The sequence below is a fragment of the Xenopus tropicalis genome, chromosome 4, assembly GCF_000004195.4.
Source record: "Xenopus tropicalis strain Nigerian chromosome 4, UCB_Xtro_10.0, whole genome shotgun sequence".
NCBI classification, from domain to species: domain Eukaryota; kingdom Metazoa; phylum Chordata; class Amphibia; order Anura; family Pipidae; genus Xenopus; species Xenopus tropicalis.
This window is the reverse complement of record NC_030680.2, coordinates 25,764,522-25,792,211: the sequence shown is the minus strand read 5'-3', so window position 1 is coordinate 25,792,211 and position 27,690 is coordinate 25,764,522. Positions and strand designations below refer to the sequence as shown.

The 27,690-nt window shown below is 37.2% G+C and overlaps 1 protein-coding gene across 1 annotated transcript in view; it reads right to left on the bottom strand.

The window, feature by feature from the left end:
• The window catches only part of luzp2 (leucine zipper protein 2), a 337,413-nt gene that overhangs the window by 138,985 nt on the left and 170,738 nt on the right, over nt 1-27,690 (bottom strand). Inside the window, exons 4-5 of the mRNA XM_002936503.2 lie at nt 27,359-27,440; nt 23,159-23,221 (exon numbers count right to left, since the gene is read on the bottom strand). Of these exons, the coding sequence (XP_002936549.1) occupies nt 23,159-23,221; nt 27,359-27,440 (145 nt within the window). The remainder of the gene's footprint in view (nt 1-23,158; nt 23,222-27,358; nt 27,441-27,690) is intronic.

The window sequence follows — 27,690 nt, the reverse complement described above, 5'->3', positions numbered from 1 at the left end:
ACCAAGCAGAGAAAATAATTTTGAGAGGATAAAGCAGAATAAAAATATAATATATTATAACAAGCATTACAATACAGTTAAAACCTTACTCAAATGTTTTCCTCTCTAGAGAAAGGTGAATATATTATGCTATATTAAAGGGTAACACAGCAATGAACAGTGGCCAAATGTGCTCAGTCTGCCTTCAGTCTACATACTCCAAATCCCACAATTCCCTGCACATGAGACATGAATAAGGAAAGGAACATCGCAGTGCAATGCATTGTGCGTTATGTAGTTCCTGCATGCTGTCTGTAAGCTGTAGAGAATTTGTTACTATTTTTAACATCAGTGTTTTAGTCTCTCCTCCCCTGCCAGGATTTTAAATGATGCAGAAAGAGAAGAACTGTTTTTTAGCTGGATTTCAGCATATACAAATGGTATTCATTCATAGTTTTTTGAGGGAACAGATAACATTGATAGGCATATTAGGGGTTTCTTTGTTGTGTGGGGCAGTTCTGGTTCAGAAGCTGGAGTTGCCCTTTAATAATTAAAGGTGGCCATACACCTATGGATGGGCGATATCGGGGGAATTTAGGCTAATTCGATAGTTTGACAGCGTGCAGGTTGTCAGACTCTACGGCGCATCAAAGCCAACTAACTGCTTCTGGATCTTGGCTGCACAGGGAGTACATGTGGATGGGTGAAGCAGTAAACATAAGGGCTGTAACTTTAAATCTGAATGGATTATTTTGAAAAGGCTGATGTTTGTAGATTTTATTAATGCTATACAGGTAAAGGAACCATTATCCAGAATGCTCGGGACCTGGGGTTTTCTGGATAAAGGATCTTTCTGTAATTTGGATCTCATTGAAACATAATAGGGTTGTTTTAGGGGTAATTATATCTTAGTTGGGATCAAGTACAGGTACTGTTTTATTATTACAGAGAAAAGGGAATCATTTAACCATGAAATAAACCCAATAGGGCTGTTCTGCCCCCAATAAGGGGTAATTATATCTTAGTTGGGATCAAGTACAGGTACTGTTTTATTATTACAGAGAAAAGGGAATCATTTAACCATTAAATAAACCCAATAGGGCTGTTCTGCCCCAATAAGGGGTAATTATATCTTAGTTGGGATCAAGTACAGGTACTGTTTTATTATTACAGAGAAAAGGGAATCATTTAACCATTAAATAAACCCAATAGGGCTGTTCTGCCCCAATAAGGGGTAATTATATCTTAGTTGGGATCAAGTACAGGTACTGTTTTATTATTACAGAGAAAAGGGAATCATTTAACCATTAAATAAACCCAATAGGGCTGTTCTGCCCCAATAAGGGGTAATTATATCTTAGTTGGGATCAAGTACAGGTACTGTTTTATTATTACAGAGAAAAGGGAATCATTTAACCATTAAATAAACCCAATAGGGCTGTTCTGCCCCAATAAGGGGTAATTATATCTTAGTTGGGATCAAGTACAGGTACTGTTTTATTATTACAGAGAAAAGGGAATCATTTAACCATTAAATAAACCCAATAGGGCTGTTCTGCCCCAATAAGGGGTAATTAAATCTTAGTTGGGATCAAGTACAGGTACTGTTTTATTATTACAGAGAAAAAGGAAATCATTTTTAAAAATTAGAATTATTTGCTTATAATGGAGAGATGGCCTTTCCGTAATTCGGAACTTTCTGGATATCGGGTTTCTGAATAAGGGATCCTATACCTGTACTACATATAAATGTTCATTCTTATGACAGTCAGGCCCAGGCCTGGGGCAGAATGCCAGCCACATCTCACATATGGAGCACTGAGGACGGGACGCGCAGAAAACTTCAACATGTACTGTCCCCAGTGCTCCATATGAGAGCTACAAGGATGAACATGTGCGCAATCCTGAGGGGGGCAGAGAAAGGTGGAGGCCTATGGGCGCCCGAAAAAGTAATCCAGCACTGATGACAGCTCCCCTTTAATTAATTGAAAGGTGGTGATTTTATGCACATTTTAGCTCTGTTTATTTGTTACACTATAGCAAAAACATTTTTTTACCATCTTAGGAAACAAAACCTGTACTACATATACAATAACAAAATAGACCCCTGCACTTTTTTTTAATGCATTGTTATTTGCACCAATTGCACTGGAGTCATTGGGCTTTTTTTCTATAATTCTTTTTCATGCCAAATGCATATCACGCACATCTTTTTTATGTGACTGTGCCTATTTTGATATGCGCCAAATTGTTCCGTGCCGAATTTTCATTGAAATTTTGAGAAACAATTTGCCAATGCATTGCATTTTCCCAGGTGAAATAAACTGTATGCCAAAATTCTAAAGCAAATTCATGAACATTTTTACCACTCTGCAAATCTGTATCAGCTAGGAGAAATTAGAGATGTAGCGAACTGTTCGCCGGCGAACTAATTCGCGCGAACATCGGGTGTTCGCAAGTCCGCAAATTCGCGAACTTTTGCCGATGTTCGCCATTTTGGGTTCGCCGCGGTTTTTTTTTTGCACCGCGTTTTTTCGCTTCGGTTTTTCGCCTTTGCGTATACATAGGAATAGCTTGCGTTTTTTTTTGCCGTTATTTTTTGGCGGGTTTTTTTTGCATTTTTTTTGGCGTTTTTTTTACAAAGTATTTTTCAGAGAAATTTTTGCCCTTGATCCCCCTCCTGCATGTCACTGTCCAGGTCGTGGCACCCTTTAAACAACTTTAAAATCAGTTTTCTGGCCAGAAATGGATTTTCTAGGTTTTAAAGTTCGCCTTCCCATTGAAGTTTATGGGGTTCGCAAAGTTTGCGAATATTCGCGAGTTTTGGCGAAAGTTCGCGAACGGGTTCGCGAACATTTTTGGCGATGTTCGCTACATCCCTAGGAGAAATGTGTTCATCCCTACTTAGGGATAATTGGTGGCAGATAAATAACAATAGTATAGGTATATGATCCATTATCCAAAAAGCTCTGAATTAAGGGAAGGCCATGTCCCCTAAACGCCATTTTAATCAAATCAATTACATTTTTATTTTTGAATGATTCCCTTTTTTTCTCTTCAGTAATAAAACATTCCCTTGTACTTGATCCAAACTAAGATACAATTAATCTTATTGAGGCAAAACAATCCTATTGGTTTTTTTAGTGTTTAGATAATTTTTTTTAGCAGACTGGAGTATGGACAGGACCCGATCCCTGTTACAGCTCCCCTGGCTGCAAGTGTCCTCCCCTGACACATTTCACTTGCACATTCAGGGGAGGATATTGGGTGGGGGGGGGGTGCGGTAGGACAAGGCCGGCAGGGGCACCTTGGCCAGCAGCACCCCCCCAGTCCGAACCTGAGTATGGAGATCCAAATTAGAGAAAGACTGTGGTTATATCTCATACTAATGTACAACAGCAGCGCAGCCAAGGCTTCTTTGTTCGCAACTGATTGTCAATTCAGCCGGTGAAACCCATGCCTTGCCCCATAAAGATTGTATTTTTTATTTTACCCAAGAGGCAAACCTTTGAGCGAATGCATTTTGCCTGAGAGACACAAGGAAATGCTTTCTGTGCCCCAACACAATGACAAGTAACCTTAACTGCCACACGTTGGAAGAAATGCTTTGGTTTATACTGAACGTTAGAGTCACATTATACATCTTTCTGTAACTGGAGTCCAGCTAAAGTTTTCAGCACTATTGCATCTTGCTGCCCGAGGGACATTTCAATCAAGGAACTGCACAAATGTTATGTTCCCTATCCGTACACACCCTGAAACATATAAATGTAATCCTTTTAGTGCTGGATAGAACTGCTTTCAGTCTGTTTAGCCATTCCGTATTCTCAGGGTTCCGAAAATAAATCCCAGGACTACAAATTAAGCTGGATAAGACTTTTATCTGAACTCTAGTAGCAGACACCATGCAAAATAACATTTCCAAACCACATTTACTTGACAAATACTTTGCACATAAAAATAAGATTTTATAGAATTTGTTACCATAGAATCCAGACAGGGAAAAAAAGAAGGGGGAAGTAATACTGTACCTACGTGTAAATAGTAAAATGTACTTTGATAACTGTATCTAATTGTTCCTTATATGCAGTGATGAGGGAATCTGTCCCGTTTCGCTTTGTCGGAAAATTTGCTAATCTTTGAAAAATTTTGTGAAATGACAAAAATGTCACGCATCAAAAAAATGTGTAGCAGGCGTCATTTTTTTTTGACAATTTTGCTATGGGCAATGAATTTTTCCACAGCAAATTTTGTCGCCCGTTTAGCGAGAAAATCCACAAAAGGCGAAATTCGCAGTGAATCCATGCCTGCCAAATTACATTAGTATTTCGCCCATCAATACTCTTTATTCGACAGGTATGGATTTGCAGCGAATATCTGCATTTCGCCATTGGTGGATTATTCGATAAAAAAATATTGTTGCATGTGTAAAAAAAATTACGCATGTAAAATGGAAAAAAATTGCCCATGTTTTTTTGCCGCTCAGTTTATTTTATTTAAGTGTGCATCAACAAAATGACTTTTTTTAGGCACAACATTTTTTTGGAGCACTCACCCAACACCTAATCTGGGAACTGGCACTTATATTGTAGTGTCACCCACTGTCACCTACAGCAGTTATATTTGCCTATTTGTGTCTGTTAGTTACCCCTCCCATATAGATTGTAAGCTCTACGGGGCAGGGACCTCCATCCTCTTGTGTCCTCGACTCTTAACTTATTGCAGCTGTATTTATCTGTATTTATTATTATACTTTGTATTTATCTATTATCTTATTAACCCCCTGTTTGTATTAATGTATTCTACTGTACAGCGCTGCGTACATAAGTAGCGCTTTATAAATAAAGATATACATACATACATAATTCGCCGATTCGCAATTTTTTCAGCAAAGCAAAACACAACAGATTTGCTCATCATGAGTCATTTTTTTTTCGCCAGGCATAGATTCGCAGCGAATTTCCGCAATTCGTGAAACTTCAGTGAAAATTAGAGGCGGAACACTATATTTATTCAGCAGAAAGCTTTACCATTCCTAAGTAAACCTAGAAGCTTTCTCTGTTTGCTTTAGACACCAGCTGCCATTTTAAATAGCTTCCTGTTTGCAGTCTAGCCATTATTGCTCACATTTCTAAGGGAGGGGGGAGGGAGTTCTAAGCATTCTTATGGGAGGGGGAAGCAGGAGAGGGGAGAGAGCAGAGAACTGAGCAGACTCTGGCCCTGGGAATTAAGGATTTTTCTGAGAGAGGAAGTCAGACATCCGAACAACCTGTTTACAAAAAAGGAGATAAGAAATCCTGTGTTTATTTTGATAGAGGACTGTATTTACATAGACCTTTCTGATAAAGCTTACTTCGTTTTTATCTTTCCTTCTCCTTTAAAAATAACTTTTCAGTTGTGAATTCTAGAGAAAGCAGTTTACCAAGAACTGTCTAGGGGGAATTCATTAGTTTGCTGTTAATTTCCCTCTGAAATGTGCTCATGCTAGGGATGCAAGATATGAAAACTATCAGGGTATAGAGAAGTTAATGGTTATATACCGTATTTATAATGATTTACAAAGATTGTGCTGATTAATGGAAAAGGGCAGCTTTTAAGTGTCTGGTCGCTGTGTGTAAATCCAGAACAAGCTTTCCAATAATGAGATAGAACTTTTCCCCACTTGTGCCTATATACACAAATGAATCGGATAAAAAGCTGTTGACCTTAGATTATACACAAGTTCCCACTTAAAGTATTAAAGTTATTTATGTATAAATAGAATGCTCTTCATGTTTCACCACAGGGGAAAATGGCTTCAACAGAAAACATTTTTTTTGGAAGATGTAATCAATTTTCCATTTCATATTTTCTTAAGATTGTCTAAGAGCCACCTGAAGTGCAATCAATTTACATTTTTTTGCTGTAGGTCTTAGCAATTTTATCCAATCATGCTTATTGCACCAGCAGTGTGGCTGTAATGTACCAAGGTTAGAAATGCTTCCTGCAAAGCAATAGGTATGCTATTAAGGTAAGTGGCAAAAGTTTAGCTCTGTTAATTGATGTTTATTTTTGATGTTTATTTTTGACTCATACCTTAAAGATAAAATACAAATATGAAATGCACAACACTTTTCATTCATAGGCTGGAGATGTTGGTGTATGAAGAAAATGGCCAAGAAGAAGACCACTATATAGGACAGGACCACCACATGACGTTTACCTTGACATGATATGGAGACTTGGCGAGTGTATAGCCATAATCATGTCAATTAAAACCCCTCTATCTCAAAGTTGTATGCAGAATAAATTATTTAAAAAAACATGGAGTACTCAATATGCTTTTCTCTTGCCTTACCATGCTTTTATATAACCATACCAGATGGATCTATACTTGTACCAGGATTAAAACTCAATAAAAACATAATTTAAAAAAAAACAAAACATGGGATCAGGGAAGATATATTCATTTTGTTTCAAATTTGAATATTTGAAACAAATTTGGTTTTATTTATACGTTATTTAGGCTTGGAGTGCTCTCACAACTAGTGATGAGTGAATCTGTCACATTTCGCTTCACCATAAAACTTGTGAAACGGCAAGAAAATTTGCAAAATGCATTTATCGTGCAGTTTTTTTTGTTGCCCGCATCTATTTTTTGTTGCTGTGGCTATTTTTTTGTCGCCTGCGTTTTTTAGTGCCCATTTTGACACGACCGCGCCCAATTTGACGCAATTGTGTCCTTTTCGACACAACTGCTCCCGACAAAAAAAAAATCTGCACAACAAATTTTCCGAGAAGTTTTGTGAAACAATTCGCCAATGGCGAAATGCAGAAATTCACTGCGAATCTATGCCTGGCGAAAAAATTCGCTCATCACTACTCACAACTCCACTTTGTAGTTTCATAGCTTAGTAGACATTAAGGTATAACATTTTGCTTGCTTTATGGGACCTATTAACATTTTTAATACATATTTGGAAAGAAAAAGTTATTTAAGTGGATGTGGAATAAGTGAAGCTATAAACCCCAGCATAATTGTGATAGGTTGCATCTGCCGTAATTATGCACTGTGTGTCACTTCTGACATTGGCCATCAAAATGATATGTGTATCAATTCTTTAGCTGCAAGTGAGATGCAGCAGTTGAGGGAGGCTTCTGTGGGAACCCTTGAGCTACTGCCACCTTTGAAGTGATGCCCAGCACAGTGAAACCTCTATTTTACATACCCTGTACTCATTTTACAATTTTTTTTAGATCACACCTATATCTATTTAATGTTCTACCTCAATAATAGGTTAATATACAATAGAAATATGTTAACCCAAAAATAGATTAATATATGCTATAAGATGGTCAAAAATATGTAGACACCTTAAAATGACATGTCCTCAGTTGGAACAATGGATTCCAAGGGCCCTCTGTAAGTAATGTTAGCACAAGGATATTTATAGAGATTGTGAGGTTTGTATGGATGATAAAAGGCAAGTCAAAAAGCCTAACATCACCATGTTCAATGGCACGCATTAATTGAAGTAGTGTATAGGTCACTATCATTGAGCTTAGTAGAAATGCATCATCCTGAGAGATAAATGGCATTTCACCATGGGACAATCTGAAGGAAGAGTCTTGGTTTGGAAGATGCCAGGTGAATTCTACCTGTATAAATGCATGATGTCTACAGTAAAGTTTGGTGGAAGAGGAGTAATGGTTTGGAAATGTTTTCTATGCTTTTGGCTTAGGTCCCTGGCTCTTCCTATTTAATACCATAATTCCCATATGTACAAAGTAAGGTCTGTACAAAATGGGTTTGCAGTGATGGAAGTGGAAGAACTTTACATGCCTGCACAGAGCCCTGACCTCAACCCAAATAAACACTTGTAGGATTATTGGGCAACAAGTAGGGCCTTATCCTCAATATCAGCGCCTAACCTCAATTTGTGGCTGAAGGGAAGGAGATTCCACCAGCTATGTTCAAACATCTAAAAGAAAAGCTTTATTGGTAGAGCAGAGGGTGTTAGGGCAGCAAAGGAAGGACCAGCTTCATATTAGTTCATATTGGTTTAAAAATATGAGTTTGGACAGACAGGTATTGATATACTTTCACCCATATAATGTATGTGTTCTCTTAACACTTTTACAGTATTACAGTACATTTGTTTTGGTTAAAAATCTACTGATTTTTCTGTACTTTTATTGTTTAGGTTTTGTTTAGTCAAAGTGAGTGCTACAGTCATTGGCTATCAACCAATAAATAAAAAAAGAGTGCATGATTTGTATTTTATATCAAGCAGATTAATATAGAGTAGGATTAAAACACACCTTTCCACTCTATATTCTGTATATGTACACCTTATGTCATTTCTTATTCAGGATAAATATCCAGCAGGCTTTAATATATAACCAATGCTGGATATTCAAAGAGGATTTGTGGAAACCCCATGGTCATCAATGTGCACATCTTCACAAGATCAAATGTCCCACTGACAGTATAAGGATTAAGTATATACTTTATAGTGGATTTTCATGTCTACATCCTTTTCCCTCCAGAACCACCCAAAGGCTCATCACAAGTGTGCTTTGCCATGTCACTGCATGCTGGCTAAATAACAAAAAGACTATTATCAGTCCAATCCAGCCTTAAAGTGCTCTTGACTATTGGAAAACTTAAGTGATAGCACTTAGTTGAAAATTGAGGGATATCCCATGTACCGGGAAAAAAATCAATTCAACTGTTTAAAGAGTGAGAAAGAGAACAAGAGAGAGAAAGCAGATGGCATGTTTCCAGCAGTTATATAGATACTCAACTACTTATCAGCTACTTCAGTTGCCATCAACCAGACAATTGCTGGATTATGAACAACAGGCTTTGAGAGAATGAGGAGGGGCACCTTTCTAAATATTGTCCCCAAATAATGCCTAAATAGTTCTTCCATGATTACAATTATTATCTTATCTATTTTATTATTATATTTATAGACAACTAGCAAAACATGTGTATTAATAAATGTATACATCCCTGGAACGCCCTTTGATGTAGAAGGTATTTTTGATGATAATCTGGGTCAAATCTACAGTATGTTTTTATTCTAAAGTCTGTAATTTTCAGTAACCTCAAAGGGAAAACACTGGTCTTTTTTTTTACATGTATTCTTTTACGCAGCAAGTTATTTGTATGTTTAAGGTTCCCACAACCCCATCAATAATATAAATATAAAGATAGAGAAAGAACGATAAAGATAGAAACCACATTGTGGAGGTTCAGAACAGGTATAAACTATAGTGAGTACACTCCAAAAACATACAGACACAGAAAAAGCATAAAGACAGACTAACATAGTAACTGATGCCTGATAAAAGTGAATTTGTAAATGTGATATGGACCTTAGATAGAAAGCTCTATTGGTACACTGGGGACATTGTCCCTTACTGCCCATTAATGCAAGCTACACTCATTGAAATAGAGCACAGAGGCCTCTTGCTATTTGCACAATGCCCCACTCACTAAGCAAAGTGCAAATAATAGCCAATTGAGTCCTTTTTTTACAGTGTTCTGTAATAATAATGTCTGTGATCTGATTGAAAGTCAATCAGGTCCATTGTTATGTAGTCCTTGCAGGGTCGGACTGGGCCGCCGGGACACCGGGAAAAATCCCGGTGGGCCCCGGCCCTAGTGGGCCCCAGCCCTAGTGGGCCCCAGCGGCCCAGTCCAACCTTTGCCGGCACTCCCCCCTACTGACTGTTCCTCCCCTGACGCGTTCAATTTATACGCGCTCGGGGAGGACGTCAGGCGGGGGCCCTTCGGGGGGGTTAGGGTACGCGGCTGGGGCACCTGCAGGGCCCCTGGGGCGGGAGCCCCGGTGGGCCCTGCACCCCCCAGTCCGACCCTGAGTCCTTGTGCGTATTATTCCAGGGATTTTCTAGAAGGTGATCACCTGTTGTTACTTTATTTTGTACTGTGTCAATGAATAACTATAGTTGACAATATTAGAAAAGAATTTCCATGGCCTTTGAACCATACTTACATCTAAACCTGTGCTTATCACCAATGCCCTTTCACGAACAGTATGCAAGTGCATCTATTAATCCTAGGGAACCCTGAAGCTATGTTGTGGTAATTCTAGGGGCTACATCAACAGAATTGTGCCAAAATAATAGTATTAATTGTATCTTAATTCTTCAAACCAAAAATAACTCAGAATGTTGTGATCACCTGTGTCTAATCTGCAAAAATGTGCAAGTAATTGTGTTTATTGTGATGGATCAGAAGCATCCATGGGGGCGGGGAATGACGATTTTTGCCTGAAAACTGCAGCTTGTACATTTTGTCTGGTAAGCAAATTTCCCTTACCATATACTATATGGCATGCTAAGAGGTCATCACAATAAAAGTTGATTGTAAGATGGTGAATATGGATTTCTGGCCATAAAAACCTAGTAATTCTAATGTGCAGTTGGTCAATACAGGTATGGGACCCCTTATCAGGAAACCTGTTATCCAGAAAGTTCCGAATTACAGAAAGACCATCTCCCATAGACTCCATTATTAGCAAATAATTCCAATTTTTAAAAATGATTTCCTTTTTCTCTGTAATTATAAAACAAAACCTTGTACCTGATCCCAACTAAGATATAATTAATCCTTATTGGAGGCAAAACAAGCCTAATTGGGTTTATTCAATATTTAAATGATTTTTAGCAGATATAAGTTATGGAGATCCAAATTACAGAAAGACCCCTTATCTGGAATATCCCGGGTCCCTAGCATTCTGGATAACAGGTCCCATACCTGTGTTTAAAAAAAGAAGCTTTCATGATCAAGTCAAGCGTCTCTTAAAGAGCCTCTGAAATAAGGAATAGATTTGACAACTATAATGTCAGTGGTTCTATATCTAGAACACTGTTTATTGGATAGTACAAATTTGTAGCCGTTTAGGGTATTACAATGATTAGCACTAAACAAAAAAAATGTCAATTAATAAATATTCAGATGTACAATGCTCGAGTTTCACATACTCATGTTGACACTACACATTTTTCCTTTAAAGAAGTTTGACATTTCACACTCTGATAGATTGTAAGCTCTACGGGGCAGGGACCTCCATCCTCTTGTGTCTTTGACTCTTAACTGTATCTTGTATTTATTTGTATTTATTGTTATACTTTGTATTTCTCTATTATTATCTTAATAACCCCCTGTTTGTATTAATGTATTCTACTGTACAGCGCTGCGTACATAAGTAGCAGTTCATAAATAAAGATATACATATAGCACATACTCTGCCCCCTTATTTTACTCTTTATATAGTATAAGTATTGACATATTGCTTTCATTTATTAATAGTAATGAGCACAATATTGCACCATAAATTACCTCCATAAATTCAGTATGGCAGAGATTTCTAGAGTATAACATATGGGAAGTGAATATATCACCATATGGTACAATTGCATTTTGCAAATGTCTTTCTCTCTTCCTCCCACTCTACTTCACAGTCTCCTTATTTAATACAAAAGAGTTATTGGCAGCATTTTAAATGACTTTGACTAAAGAAAACGACTAGCATTTTATAGTTAAGCTTTTTGTGTATCATGTTCCACAGTAATAAAAACAGACCGTCTTATAATGTCAATCATCATGGGAAAAACAAGTAGATCAATAAAATTGCACAGGAAACACAGTACTCTTGTTAACAAAATAAGTTTCTACATCAAAAGCATCTTCCTAGTTTATCCTGAACTATTAATGATTGGTATTTAAAGGCATATCATTCAAAGGGGAATTTCACATAGACAACCACACATTTTGGAACCTGTTTGACAGGCAATTAAAGAATAACAGAAGCAACAGGATCATCATCACCTCCACCAGCAAATATATCATCCATAGGCGTTCTGGTACTGAGTGGTGGATCTTGTCTATTCTATACATTCTATCCTATCCATACACATAAGTAAAAAATAAATAAAGAATTAAACAATTAAACAATGTATATGTAACACTTAAAAAGTAATTTACTCACAAATAGTTCATTTGTAACATGATATATCACAGAATACTGCCTGGATCCACCGAAGAAACAAAAGCCCAGGGTGTTTTTAAAATAACATATCTTAGGTACCACAAATTGGCTTTAGGTATTATCAATTCTACTCTTCTGGGAGATAATGTTGAATAATAACGGGACCAAGTTATAATACATTTAATAGGGTGATTGTTTTTGTTATAATCAGCTTCTCAGATTCCTTTTGGACCTCAAAAACCATCCTAGATGTAAATATTATTGATGCAATGCTTGTGATAAACAATTAATAGGTTTTGTTTTCTATAAAGTTTAGATTTTATTTTCCATCTGTAATGAAGAGAATGACATCAAGATACAGCTATAGGACCCGTTATCCAGAATGCAAGGGACCAAGGGTATTCCGGATAAGGGGTCTTTCCGTAATTTGGATCTCCATACCATAGGTCTACTAAAAAATCAATAAAACATGAATTAAAGCCAATAGGATTGGTATGCATTCAATAAGGATTATTTATATCTTAGTTGGGATTAATTACAAGGTACTGTTTTATTATTACAGAGAAAAGGGAATCATTTAACCATTAAATAAACCCAATAGGGCTGTTCTGCCCCAATAAGGGGTAATTATATCTTAGTTGGGATCAAGTACAGGTACTGTTTTATTATTACAGAGAAAAGGGAATCATTTAACCATTAAATAAACCCAATAGGGCTGTTCTGCCCCCAATAAGGGGTAATTATATCTTAGTTGGGATTAATTACAAGGTACTGTTTTATTATTACAGAGAAAAGGGAATCATTTAACCATTAAATAAACCCAATAGGGCTGTTCTGCCCCCAATAAGGATTAATTATATCTTAGTTGGGATCAAGTACAAGTACTGTTTTATTATTACAGAGAAAAGGGAATCATTTAACCATTAAATAAACTCAATAGGGCTGTTCTGCCCCCAATAAGGGGTAATTATACCTTAGTTGGGATCAAATACAAAGTACTGTTTTATTATTACAGAGAAAAGGGAATCATTTAACCATTAAATAAACCCAATAGGGTTGTTCTGCCCCCAATAAGGGGTAATTATATCTTAGTTGGGATCAAGTACAGTTACTGTTTTATTATTACAGAGAAAAGGGAATCATTTAACCATTAAATAAACCCAATAGGACTGTTCTGCCCCCAATAAGGGGTAATTATATCTTAGTTGGGATCAATTACAAGGTACTGTTTTATTATTACAGAGAAAAATGAAATCAGTTTTAAAATTCTGAATTATTTTATTAAAATGGAGTCTATGGGAGAAGGGCTTTCTGTATTTTGGAGCTTTCTGGATAATGGGTTTCCAGATAAGGGATCCCATACCTGTAATTGATAATTAATAGGCTAATATACACAGCAGATAGGAGTAAGTTGTAATTGTTATTGTTTAGTATTAATGATGAGTAAATCTGTCCTGTTTTGCTTTGCCGAAAAATTCACAAAACTGTGAAAAAATTCACCAAATGCGAAAAATGAAGCTCGTCCAAAAAATTGTCACGTACATCATTTTTTTTCTGCTGCAAAAATTTCAGGTTATCTTCCCCAATTTGTTCTAAGTTTACACTCCTGGGATAAGTTTCTTCTGAAAAGGACATTGGTTCCAGTCACAGGGCTTAGTCCACCACCTATGCCATTATCTTTTATAGGAGAGAAATTGCCAAGACCACAACATTGGTTCCACAGGTTTAATCCTCCCCCACTTGAAACTTGTAAAGGAGAAGACTGCCCATTGACCAACACCCATTTTTTAAAGGCTAATGGCATGAGGGTGGACTAAGCCCTGGTAGAGATGTAGCGAACTGTTCGCCGGCGAACTAATTCGCGTGAACTTCGGGTGTTCGCAAGTTTGCAAACTTTTCGCAATGTTCGCAATTTGGGTTCGCCTTAGGCGTTTTTCCGCTGCGTTTTTTCTCGGCCTAAAAATGTCGCACAAGCCACAACATGGCGTTTTTCAGCCTAGTACTGGTGTAAGCAAATCCCGTTTCCATGGTGCTAATAGTGCGAAGTTCGCCTTCCCATTGAAGTCTATGGGGTTCGCAAAGTTTGCGAACTTTCGCACTTTTTGGCGTAAGTTCGCGAACGGGTTCGCGAACTTTTTTTGTGAGGTTTGCTACATCCCTAAGCCCTGGGACTGGAACCAGGAGACACATAAAAAATGCCCGTGTTCTAATATCCCGTGTAATTTATACGATGAATCTGCCAATTTGAAATGTTCACCTATGAACCATAGCCATAAAACGATGAAACAATATTTTCATTCAGTTTTTCTTATTATACTGCCCCAACCCAGAATTTCCCATTGGATTAAAAACATGTTGTTGTCAAAATAAACTGTAAACTATTCACTAATCTCTACTTCTATTAATGTGTAGAAATAAAATTGGCTTTATGTTCCAGATAAATTCAGCTGAAAGAGCCTGTGGTGCTTTTGTACACTTGCGTATTTACTTATATTCCCCTCTGCATAATCATTTCAAACATGTAGTAAAGCATCCGTTTTATGGAACATTGAAGTGTTGTTACATTTGTAAATATTTCTTTGAATCTGTTTGTTGCGGACAATGGTAAAATTGTAATGGCATTAGCGAGTATAAATACTGAGTCTAAATGATCCATCCTTTTCTTCCCAAATCATTGTTTATTGCAAAAGCCTTGAGTGATTCTATTAAAATCCGTATCAATTTTCAATTTAATAACCTATTAACAAGATGGAATTAGCTTGAATTTATTTTAATTACCATTGCCATTTATAATAGATATTGTGAGTGTTAGAAAGTGAATTCATTTTCTTGCAGTAGAAAATGTCATATTTTGTGACATTGTTTGCATTTCCCATTAAAACACTCTATTATGTGAAACTGCATTCAGTCAGAGCGACATTTAGTAAGGTTGGAAAAATTTCCATCTGCAAATTTTGTATTAGAAATGACAAAAATGCGGGGTGTAGGTGGAGGCCGATGGTTCAATATTTGGTAGAGTTATTTATGATGAAAGATTGAATTATTTGTACACATGGGCTTCCTTAGATTCCAGGGCTTTTTGCATGTCTATTTGGCTATATAGTGCTCTAGTATTCAAAGGGGCTTATTTAACATTGCTTATTGATTGGTTAAAAAAAAAAAAAGTATTCCAGGTTAGCATTATCTTTATCACGCAGTAATGTTTAGTTGCAGTGCAAAAAACGTTGTTCCTACTACTCACCAGTGACGCAATCAGGCTCAGATTAGTGATGAGTGAATCTGTCCCGCTTCGCTTCGCCAAAAAATACTTTTGAAAGATTTGCAAAACGGCGGAAAATTTGCGAAACAGAGAAAATGTTGCGCATCAAAAAAAATTGTCGCCCACGACTATTCTTTTGTCGCCCTCGACTATCCTTTTGTCGCCCATGACTATTCTTTTGTCACCCGCGGCTATTCTTTCGTCGCCCGCAGCTATTCTTTCGTCGCCCGCGAATATTCTTTCACCGCGCGGCTATTCTTTTGTCGCAAAACAATCTGCCAATGGCGAAATGCGGAAATTCGCCGCGAATCCATGCCTGGTGAAACATTTCGCCCATCACTAGCTCAGATTAGTTTTAGTTACCTAGTGAGGAAGTTCGGGGGGAGAAGCAGGTAAAGTGGCGTGGATGATTTTGCGTAATGGTAGTTGTCACAGCTTCGGCGGGTCCTTGTTATTCTGCCGAGGGGAAGCTTGTTCTGGTATGCCAGATCAGGTAGAGTGGATAGTTTAACCCCTAGGGGCTGATTTACTAATCCATGAACGGATCAAAAGCGTTGGAATGCGGTTTTTTCATAAGGATCGGTATTTTGCGATTTTTTTTGGCGCCGTCGTGACTTTTCCGTAAATTGTCACGACTTTTTCGTAGCCGTTACGACTTGCGCGAATTGTCGCGACTTTTTTGTAGCCGTCGCGAATAAATCGGAAAAGTTTGCCCGCCGTTTACTAGTGCTCAATACGAAAAAGTTGCGACAATTCGCACAAGTCGTACCGGCTATGAAAAAGTTGCGACAATTCACGAAAAAGTCGAGACGGCGACGAAAAAATCGCAAAAAATACGAAAAAGTCGCTAAATGTTCGTTTCCAATCCGATTTTTTCCCATTCGGGATTCAGATTCATGGATTAGTAAATCAGCCCCCTAGGGTGGATGACCATTGGTGGACGGAATACTAAGGTGCGCTATAAAGCTCTGGGTGGGCACTGAACATAGCTAGTTGATAAAGGGGACCGGATAGGTTCTGGATTGGTGGCGGGTATCCTCTGAGCTAGGGATTTGGCAGCTGGAAGATATTGTGGCTCAGGGTGGTTATTGAGGGGCAGACTGGCAAGGGGCTTGGGGTCAGTGTTCTGGGTACGGTAATAGTTTGCACTTACTACATTAATGTATTGTTATGATTATACATGTTTACAATTTGTATTCAATGTTTTTGCACTGTTGTATTCTTAAATAAAGCTGTGGCCATTATCATTCCAAAAATGATATCGTCCCACAGTTTTTATTGGTGAGTGAGGTGAGTGTAGGTTGGTGCATGGGTCATGTATTCATACATACAAAGTAAAAGGAAAATAACTACAGTATAAATATTAGAGCATGTTGAACTTTATTCTTTGTACTTTGGTAGATTTTCTGTCTGAGAAAAATAAACAGCAAATACACAGAGAGAGAGGCTAAAATTGCATTATAAACTACACTTGACATTTATGAATTCAGGGTTTCCATTGATTTATCAGATTTGGCTGCAAAAATGTAAATCGTCCTAAAAACAAACCTCTTTGATGTTTTTGTCTTGACTCTGATATTATATTAGATATGAGTGACCTGAATGTCATTGGGCTGCGACTGGAGCATGATAAATGTGTATTGTCTTAAACAGAAGCATTCATAAGCATTACAGGCTTTGGCTTCAAAAAAGCAAGGCGAATGATTCATTAAATTGCAACTACGGAAGGTTTAATACAAAGCACAGCACACAGGCAGATAGGGGAATGCTCATTTGATTTGGTGTCTCAAATTTTCATTAAATTACTGTATAATGAAATGCAAATTGCATGTTTTGTTCACGGCTGACAAAAACATAATCTACAAAAGTAAAAATTACAGAATCTGCTTTCCTGGAGCTAAGCAGTTATGGGCTTTTGTATACCTCAGGATGTGTTTACCCGTATGACTAAATATTTTTTTTACTGCATTATCTTTTAAATTGCATTAAAGTTTTGTACATCATCCATAATTTTCATACATTTCACGCCAGTGCTTTCCTTCTCTATTGTAGCTGCATTTTTTAATATTCCATTAAAATAAAATCTCTCCCATTCTTACCTTTCCATAGTGATTATTCACCCAAAAGCAGAAAAGGATGATGAGCTTTTGTAAGATGCTGTGTCTTTTGTTATTTCTCTGTCTCTGGTTTATTTAAGGGGAGGGAACACATTGCTCACCCTCTTTGGTCTAAACTAGTACCAGGGGCGAATGTGCTGGGAGCCTGAAGCATAAGTACCCAGTATAAAGCTTTAAGTGACATGTAAACCCCACACAATTATTTAGTCAGTGAACAGTCTCTTCAGTCTTAACAGTCTATGTTAATAGTAAGTCTTACTCTAATGCACTCAGCCCCCTCCCTTAAGAATTAACTTAGGCTTTTGGCTTACTGAGCATGCTCAGTTCTTCTTAACTCATGTTACCAAACACACCCTCCAGTCTAGCAGCCAATGATGAGATGACAATGCTGATCTCCATAGAAGTTCTGCTCTAGCTGTGCACTCTGTTGGAGAAACATGTTTTTCTCCTAACCTCCTGTCCTGAGCTCAGTTTAACCATTACAAGCTACAATCCAAGCAGGACTATTTATTAAAGCTATATCTGCCTGTGTAAGCCTGCATTCTTTATTGCATGAACTTTACAGCACACATCTGATGTAAATGTAACTGAAGATGTGTGAGAGGGAAAATGGCCACCGGCTGAATAATCAGGTTGGTAAAATATCTGATTAAATAATGCAATGCATAAATATGATATGCTCATGTTAGGATAGAAGGCATAGACAACATTCAGGACTTGCAACCATACCAGGGTTCAGAAGCCTCAGGCAGACTTATGGGATGAAAATTTAATTTGTTTCCATAGACATATGTACTGTAGCTGTGGGGGCTCTGGATTGTCAGGGCTTGCTTGGCTCCTGTCTGGATTGTTGTCAGGACCAAGGAGGATGCCAGACGTGATGTGATAATGGCACATACTCGTCACATACTCGTCACCGCTCCTGCCCCACATCCCACGTGGTGCCTATGGGTGCTGCCATTTTGGATGCCGTGTCGGGGGAGAAGAGGGCCATTAGGCTCTCCTTATAAGGGTATGGTCAAATTTAAAAATCTCTTGGCAACAGAAGCTCTTCCAAGAACTCAATCCCCTATGAAATTCCATCACCATACTTGTTGCCGTAGGTTACTATAAAGGGGGTAACTCTTTATTAAAAAAGAGAAATGAATATGTTCATATTACAATATAGCAAATGTTCATAAAGTAAAATGTATAAGAGCTGGATGAACATAACTGATTTACCAAAGCACAAAGTGCTCAAGAGTCCAAGACTGCATACATGTGCATTTAACTCAGGATTAGGCTTTTAGCCAGTGAAAGCAGATTCCCTAAAGCACTGTGTACCTGCTCCTAGGATCTCTGCTGATAGATGCAACTGTCATTACAGGTTGCTCAGGGGCTTATCGTGTATAATTATATATAAATGGTTAGGAAGCTGTTGGCAGTCCTTTGTCTGATTAGACAGGAAACCAGCTGGTTCTTCTACTGGAAACAGATTCTATTTTAAAATGCTTAAATATTAACAGGATGTGTGTTAGCCTCTGCCAACTCTAGCTTTATAACCATAGTCAATATTTTTAGATTCTAGAACTGTTTCAGATAATTGCCTTTATTGCTTCACACCATGACACGTTAACCCCTTCATGGGGAACAATTTATCGAATGAAAGCATCTTCCCTAGATGCACCCATTCTGCATGCCCTAAGATACACACTATAGAATTACTGCAGGATAATTGAGCCTATTTATTCACACTGTCAGCAGGTCACAGTGCAACATGCTAGGGAGTGAGGGGTCACTCTGATTGGATACATACTCCTTTAATTAGGCACTATCTAGCTCACCATCATTTTGCTAGTGGATAGTAGCCTGTGGGAATGCCTAGAAGAGGCTGATGACATCTGTGAAAAAGCCCATGCAGTATTAATCTCATAAATATTTCTGCAAAAGAAATGTTTTTATGTGTTTATGAAAATTATATTTTACTGTAACATATACAGGATTTGGGTTAGTGTAATCTAAAGCTTGCCCTTTAAGGTTGAGTCTTAGGGGCACATTTACTAATCCACGAATCCGAATCCCGAATGGGAAAAAATAGCATTGGAAACGAAAATGTTGGCGTCTTTTCGTCGCCGTCGCAACTTTTTTGTATTTTGCGCGACTTTTTCGTTGCTGTCGCGACTTCATCGTATTTTGCGTGACTATTTCGTCGCTGTCGCGATTTTTTCGTATTGAGCAATTGTAAACGGTGGCAAAACCAATCCGATTTTTTCGCGACGGCAACGAAAAAGTGGCGCAAAATATATACGAAAAAGTCGTGACGGCGACGAAATAGTCGCGCAAAATACGATAAAGTTACGATGGCAACGAAAAAGTCGCAAAAATACCAATCATTATGAAAAAAACGCATTCAGACCGTTCGTGGATTAGTGAATGTGCCCCTTAGTATGATGTTTAAAACTTTACTCCATCCTGTAGCCTTGTACTTCCCTCATTTAATTTTTAAGGCTGAATGTCTAAACTGTGAATCTCGCTGCCAAAAGCAATGAGCGATTTTTTTTCTGTAGTCATGGATTTGCAGCAAATTCTCACATTTCACCATTGGCGATTTTTTTGTGAAAATTTGCCGCGGATAAATTCGTTGTGTGCCAAAAAAAAAGTTGCGTCAGATCGAGCGTGGTCGCATCAAAATGGGCGCAGTCGTGCTAAAAAAAAAACGCAGGTGACAAAAAAATTCACGTGACAAACGCATTTTGCAGATTTTACGCCATTTCGCAAACAGATTGATCCTCACTAGCTGCCAAATGTTGTTGCTATTATTAACATTATTATTAACGTATATTAAGGCAGCAACATATTCCCCAGCGCTGTACAATAAATGGGTTTGTGCATACAGAATTACATTCAAAGCAACCAATAACCATTGCTATTGATGAAGCAAATGCAAAGAGTGGTAAAGGCAAACTATTGTACAGTACAGGTATCTGTAAAGTTACCCTTACATGCATACACTCCCATTGTAACTTTGTCTTCTAGTGATGAAGCATATTTAGAATGAATAATATTTTGCAAAATGGGTAAAGGTTGATATAGAATAAATTGTGTAGTTACAAAGCTCTGTTTCTGTCCATTCATTAAGTTTTACAACATTATTTTATGCCATTCTAGACCTGTCACAACCCATTGTAACCAATAGGACAAATTCAGGTGGAAAAGAATCTCGGGCTTGAAAAATGAAACACAGTTTTTTTTTTACAAACCTTTGGCTTTGGATCTTTCATCCTGTCATACATTCCCAAACCAGCACTACCCAACAACTCATTTTGTTGCAAACTGGATGGCAGAAGTCTGCCTGGCACCACTTCCGGTGTTTGGCATTTGAATGGCATCTCCACCTGATTCTTTAGGTAGAAGTGTTATGTGCCTATTGAAGCTGGGTGAGGAGGGAGCCCTGGAGCTACCATCTGGTCAGTCGGTGGGGGTAGCTTCAGGGTTCCCCTGCATCAATAGGCACAGCAGCACCTTATACAGAAGACAGTAAGGACTAAGCAGCACTAAGCACAATTATATATAGATATAGATTAGTGCAAGGAGCGCATTTTGGTGCAAGTACTTTTAATGAAGAATTTAAAAATAGATATATTTCCCCTAGGTTTACCCTCTATTTCTTTTTATACAGCAGTCCAAAGGGGTTTAATTCCCCTGGGGAATAATTAGAAGGCAGAGATCTGTAGAAATCCAAAAAATAGGAAAAAAGCTTCAGCAGGTTTACTTCAAAATATTTATTGTGGGTAGTGGTAACACTGGTGGTGTGATGTTACCACTACCCACAATAAATGTTTTGCAGTAAACCTGCTGAAGCTTTTTTCCTAATTTTTGGATTTCTACAATTGTATTTGGTTGCAGCACAGAGCAACAACTAGGAGCTAAAGCTTTTGTTCGCAAGTATTTTATACAAAGTTCACCAATCATTTTTTATATTTGCAAAGGTAGAGATCTGCTAGCAACCCAGAGGACAAAATGAGACCAGTATGAACTGGGAGTTGAGAGAGCTTAGATCTGTGTGAAACATGACTAGGAGGACATTGAAAGGGAAATCTTTTGGTCTAGAAAAGGAGCAATGACCCTGTGGTAATTTTTCCAGCCACAAATCCCAGTAGGGGTTTGGTCTTAAAGGAACAGTAACACTAAAAAATAAAAATGTTTTAAAATAATTAAAATATAATGTACTGTTGCCCTGCACTGGTAAAAGTTGCATGTTTGCTTCAGAAAGACTACTATAGTTTATATAAATAGCTGCTGTGTAGCCATGGAGGCAGCCATTTAAATTGAAAAAAGGAGAAAAGGCACAGGTTACATAAGAAGATACCAGATAAACTGTGTAGAATACAATGGGAATCTGCTACTTATCTGTTATCTGCTTAGTAACCTGTGCCTTTTCTCCTTTTTTCAATTTAAATGGCTGCCCCCATGGCTACACAGCAGGGTATTTATATAAACTGCAGTAGTGTTTATGAAGAAAACACACAGCCTTTACCAGTGCAGAGCAATAGTATATAATATATTAATTATTTTTATACACTTTCATTTTTTGGTGTTACTGTTCCTTTAAGTATTTAAATCCTGTGTTTAGTCAGAGCCCAGAGGGGCAATGGATTTTTTTGTGTTTTTTTTTTCTTTTGTTATTCTCCAAAACTGTCTGAAAAGCTGGATATATACAATAAAGTTGCCATTTTTGGGTGGAATACACTAAACTGTACAGGAGATAACCTGGTGACAGTAACAGTTTTTGCTATTTCATTCATAAGATCTACTGGAAAAGCTGGGATTAGGGGGATAGAATTGTTAATAAAGTTGGAGCGAAAGCTTATCTTTAAGTCAATATTTCAATAGATCAGATGTTTCTACTTGGCCCTAGAAAATATTCCAATTACACATTCACCTTATACAGATATTACTTTTTTATCATTATGACTATAACTACTGATTGTGAAAGTAATCATTTGGAGATTATTCTAAGCAGTTTTTTTCTTCATTCACAAATCAAAGCCAAAAAATATCTGACCAATGTTCTTATCATATCTTTAATCAGCAGCAAACCAACCCATATCCAATCTCGTATACATGAATTAAGAAATAGAGAATTATCCCAATCACACTGATCATCACTCATCATTGATTCATACGAATCTAATTAATAATTAATTATGACATTTTGTGCCATTTTGTGCTTTTGGCCTGATTATATTTAATGTTCCCCTAATAGGAATAACCAGTGTTCAACCTTGCAAATTGTTTATTTGAATGAGTTTCATGCAAAGTATCATTATATATTGCTACTGTCTATGCTGATTCCATGATTTTTTCATGATTCTTATTTTAGAAAATGAAACCTTGGGTACCACTAATGCCATTTCAAATTATCGTTAAAAAAAAAACCCCAAACCCCCAAAAATGTTATTTTTACTGCAGAACCTATCCCGGTAAAGTATAATAGCTGACTGTCCAGGGCAGAATGCATATAATGCCTTTTTTTTTTAAAGAGAATTGTGCCTGAAGGCAAGCAATCAAAGAGTTCTCCATATCATTCCACGGAAAGACTTTTCTTGGAGACCATTCTGTTACCTCGTGGACTCATTTGTGCACTGGAAAGCCTACAAATCTTATTTATATAGCTTAATGTCATAATATCCATTAAATATTTAATTGTAGCCTAGTGAATAGGATGTGTGTGACCAGTATTAACACATCTAGTTCATATAGCTAGTTACAAAAAGGTTTCAAAAATCATTCTTTCAACTGCATTGAAATACAAATTTTACCTCGTTTTGGAGATCTCTGATAATTTTACTCTTCCTCTCCATTTCTGTCTTTAAGAAATTAATCTGTAGTGTAAAAAAAACCCTTTGTTAAAAATAAATGACACTCTCATATATTTGACAGAACAAGAAATTCAGAGATAACATAATGTACAAGCTAAAGTAATTATATATTTACTTGCACAAAGCCAGCCCCACCCAACAATCTTAAAAATGTGCTTCTCATTTCTTCTTAACCCTTTTCTTCTAGTGAAGGTCTTTAAAAGGGAAACCGCCATAACTATAAACAGGCATCCAAACTATAGAGAATGCTTACAGTAATAAATCTACTTATTTGTTAATTATAATATTTATATAATAATATAAACAATTAGTGACTGGCAAAATGTTTTGCCAGGCATGGATTTGTGGCGAATTTCCACGTTTCGCCATTGGAGGATTGTTTCGCGGAACAGATGACGCGGGCATCAAAGAATAGTCGCAGCATCAAAATAAATAGTCGCAGCGTCAAAATAAATAGTCGCGCGTCAAAATAAATAGTCACAGCGTCAAAATAAATAGTCCTGCATCAAAAGAATAGTTGCGCCTCAAAAGAATAGTGGCGACACCAAAATAAATAGTTGCGGCGTCAAAATAAATAGTCACGCGCCAAAAGAATAGTTGTGGGCGTCAAAGAATAGTTGCAGTGTCAAAATAAATAGTCGTAGCGTCAAAATAAATAGTCGCGCATCAAAAGAATAGTCACAGCGTCAAAATAAATAGTTGTACTTCAAAATAAATAGCCGCGCGTCAAAATAAATAGTTGCGGCGACAAATTTTTTTTAGTGCTGCCATAAAAAATCTTGGGTTGAGGATTAGTGATGTGTGAATCTGTCCTATTTCACTTCGCCGAAAAATTTGCGAATCTTTCAAAAGATTTGCGAAAATAACAAAAATTGTCCAAAAAATGCCAACCTTTTTTTTACGCAGGTACAAATTTTGGTCGCGCAGTGAATTTCACCAGTTTGATGAAAGAATCTGCCAATGGTGAAATGCAGAAATTTGCCGCTAATTCATGCTTGGCGAACCATTTCACCCATCACTATTGAGGATTTCACAAATGCAAACTTATTTAATAAAATGTTATCAGGCAAACACAATAAATTGCTTTTCCGTTGCAGTGACAGTTCCCTTTACAAATTGTAAAAGACACATTTAAGGAAGATAATTAACATTTTAAAGTACTTTAAAAAGGATAGCAACAATTAGATTTTAAAATGACATTTTGTTCAATATTGCGTTAAACGGTTTTATTGAACATTTCCAAATTTCCAAAGGTCATACTGTTAAAATTCGTATTGTATTTAATTCCAACCAGAAATTAGTCCAGACTAGACTACAGGAGTGACTGGTAACTGAAAAATTACTCGGAAATCCATTGGCCAGAAACCTCTTAATGACATTTGATTGTCAATTTACAGATTTTTTGCAGTTCTGTCTCCATGCAATAGCACAGGTCAGAAATTAGATGCAGGCCATCGTGATGAGGACCACAACAATAACTAATGCGACCCTCACCCCCAAGAGTTTTTTAAACCTGCCTGGTGGACAGTCGGCCTATTTTCACCCCGTCCCATCTGAGGACCCCATAAGCTGCTGACTCTGACTGTTGGAAACTTTTATCAGCTTGTGTATGGCCACCTTAAATAAATATCTGTTAATCTTCCAATGTCAAGCAACATCTGGAATAATCACTTGACCTTGACAACCTTCATAAAGTTGTGTCTTTATTGTCAGCTAAGTTTCATTCCTAATCTTGTAGATTTGTGTTAAATATTGATAAACAAATCTGTCCCGTTTTGTTTCAGAAAAAAAATTGTGAAACGGCAGGATTATTTGGACACGACCGTGCCAATTTTGACATGACCGCAACAAATTTTTCCTCTGCAAATTTTCACTAAAGTTTTACGAAACAATTCGGCAATGGTGAAATGCGATAATTCGCTGCCAATCCATGCCTGCCGAAAAAATTTGCTCATCACTAGTGGTAAATTTCATTTTGTACCATTCTATTTAAAATCAGAGACATTCCTTGGGCCAGGTTGGAGCTGCAGAGTGCCATTGAGCCCTATGGGAGACTTTCCTTGGGCCGGGTTGGAGCTGCAGAGGCTGCAGAGTGCCATTGAGCCCTATGGGAGACTTTCCTTGGGCCAGATTGGAGCTGCAGAGTGCCATTGAGCCCTATGGGAGACTTTCCTTGGGCCAGGTTGGAGCTGCAGAGTGCCATTGAGCCCTATGGGAGACTTTCCTTGGGCCAGGTTGGAGCTGCAGAGTGCCATTGAGCCCTATGGGAGACTTTCCTTGGGCCGGGTTGGAGCCGCAGAGTGCCATTGCCATTGAAATTTTGTGACTTTCAGAACGCCATTACAATATTATCGTGACTATTTTTTCGTAAGCAATTTTGTGACATTTCTGATTAGCAGAAATTATTGTATTTAATCCGAATTTTACCCATTTCGGATTTATACTCGTACTTTGATGAATGTGCCCCATTGTGAAATAAATGGTGTATAAATAGAGTCATGTATTTTTACTTACTTGTGATTTTATGCTGTGGATTGAAATTCTGACAAACATTTATAAGAAATTCCAGAATAGGAATGGTAAATAAGTGATTATTATGTGAATACAAAATGGTAGATAAGTGATGGCAAACACCTTTATCACACAGAATTTTGCACTGAGTTTCATGTATGCCTAAAATCATTACACAATGTATATATATGATTTGTGTGGTTCAGAAATTAACGAAACTTAATTGAAAACAATAAAACTATAGCTGTTGACCTTTACAATGTCTGCCTTACCTGAGAAAGCTACATCTGATAAAAACATTTTGGGGGGTATGTAATGAAAGTCATAAATGGAAACGAATGCACACAAATTAAAAATTGTTGGAAGTGGTCGCTAAACAGTTTCAGCGTTCTAGCCTATATTAACTTTGCATTGAAAAAAAGTTCCCATTACCAACTTTTATTACATTCCCCCCATTTATCTCTGTCTATAATGTCAGGCATGTTTTATTTCAACTCAAGTAATATAACATTTATGGCATTAAGCTTTATAAATTATATATTATCCATGAAATATTGAATTTCACTGATAAGTGGTACAAGTTTACTGTTATTGATTAAAGGTCCCTAGTAATAAAAACATCAAGCTCCTGTGAGACTGTAGAATTCCCTATCTACAATGGTTGTACTGGCGGATACATTAGTTATCTTTAAGCAATAGGTTAAGTGTCTTCTTAGAAAGTTGGAAACTACAAGGTTTTTGAAATGACGTCCTAGTACAAAATTGACCCAGGGACTTGTTCCATTGCAATTTTGAAGTTTTTCCCTGTGAAGCAAAGTGGAGAGGCTTTATAATGAGTATTTTCTCCTTCCTCTGGATCCATTAACAGTCAAACAGGTTTCATTTGAACAAAAACTGAACATAAAACACTTCCAGTTCCAAATACCAACTAGCAATGAGCATATCTGTCCCATTTGGCCTAGTCAAAAAATTTTTGAAATTGCGTAAAAATGAGTGAAACAGCAAAAAATCTGTGAAATGCTACTACAGCATGACTTTTTTGTTGTGTGCAACTTTTTTTTGATGCGACTGCGACTATTTTGATGAGACTACAATGTATTTATTGCAACTTGACATGACTGACTTTTTTTTTTTAAAGCAACTGCCACTTTTTTTGGTGTGATTTTTGCCTCACTCGCCATATTTTTTTTGTGGCCCATTTTTGTGGGTATTTTGCAAAAAAAAATCCTCCAATGGCGAAGAGCGGAATTTCGCTGTAAACCTATGCCTGATGAAAACTTTCACTCATCACTAATACCAATTTATTTTTTGGTACAGCAAGTGATTTAATGAGATTACTGCATTTTTCCATTGTAACTTTGCTGGAAGTTAATGACATATATAATCCTTTTATAGCCTGCACATACAGATCTTTTGTTATTCTTTACTTTCCTGTTACTTTTATGCTCTATCCACTAGTTCACAAAGCCAGATTATTACTGTGAAAAACCTTTATAAACAATTTCAAAGCTCTGCAACTTCACTTTAACTCCCCACAAAGGTGCAGTGGCAAAACACAAAGATTACAAACAGGACATTGAAAAATGTAAGGAAGCGGTAATTGGAAGGTCATGTGACACAAACACTTACTGTGGCCTGCTGTTTCTCAGCTCTTTCTGTTGCCTCATTAAGTTGTTTTGTAAATGCTTCCTGTAGAGACTTCATCTCTTTCCTAGTTTATTAAAAAAGGAAGAAGATATATTTAGCAATAGCTTTTTAAATTGCTTGCAAGCAAACACACACATAAAGTAAATGTCATAGACCCTGAATGTGTTGTAAAGGCTAGCTTATAGTTATGGTGAATAATTTAAAGAGAGCAGTGAAAATGCATATTATAGAGAATCTACATTAGTTAAAAAAGGTATTGTAATTGGTTAGATTAAGTTTTGTATAGTAAAGTTTGGTGCATTTACCACGATTCA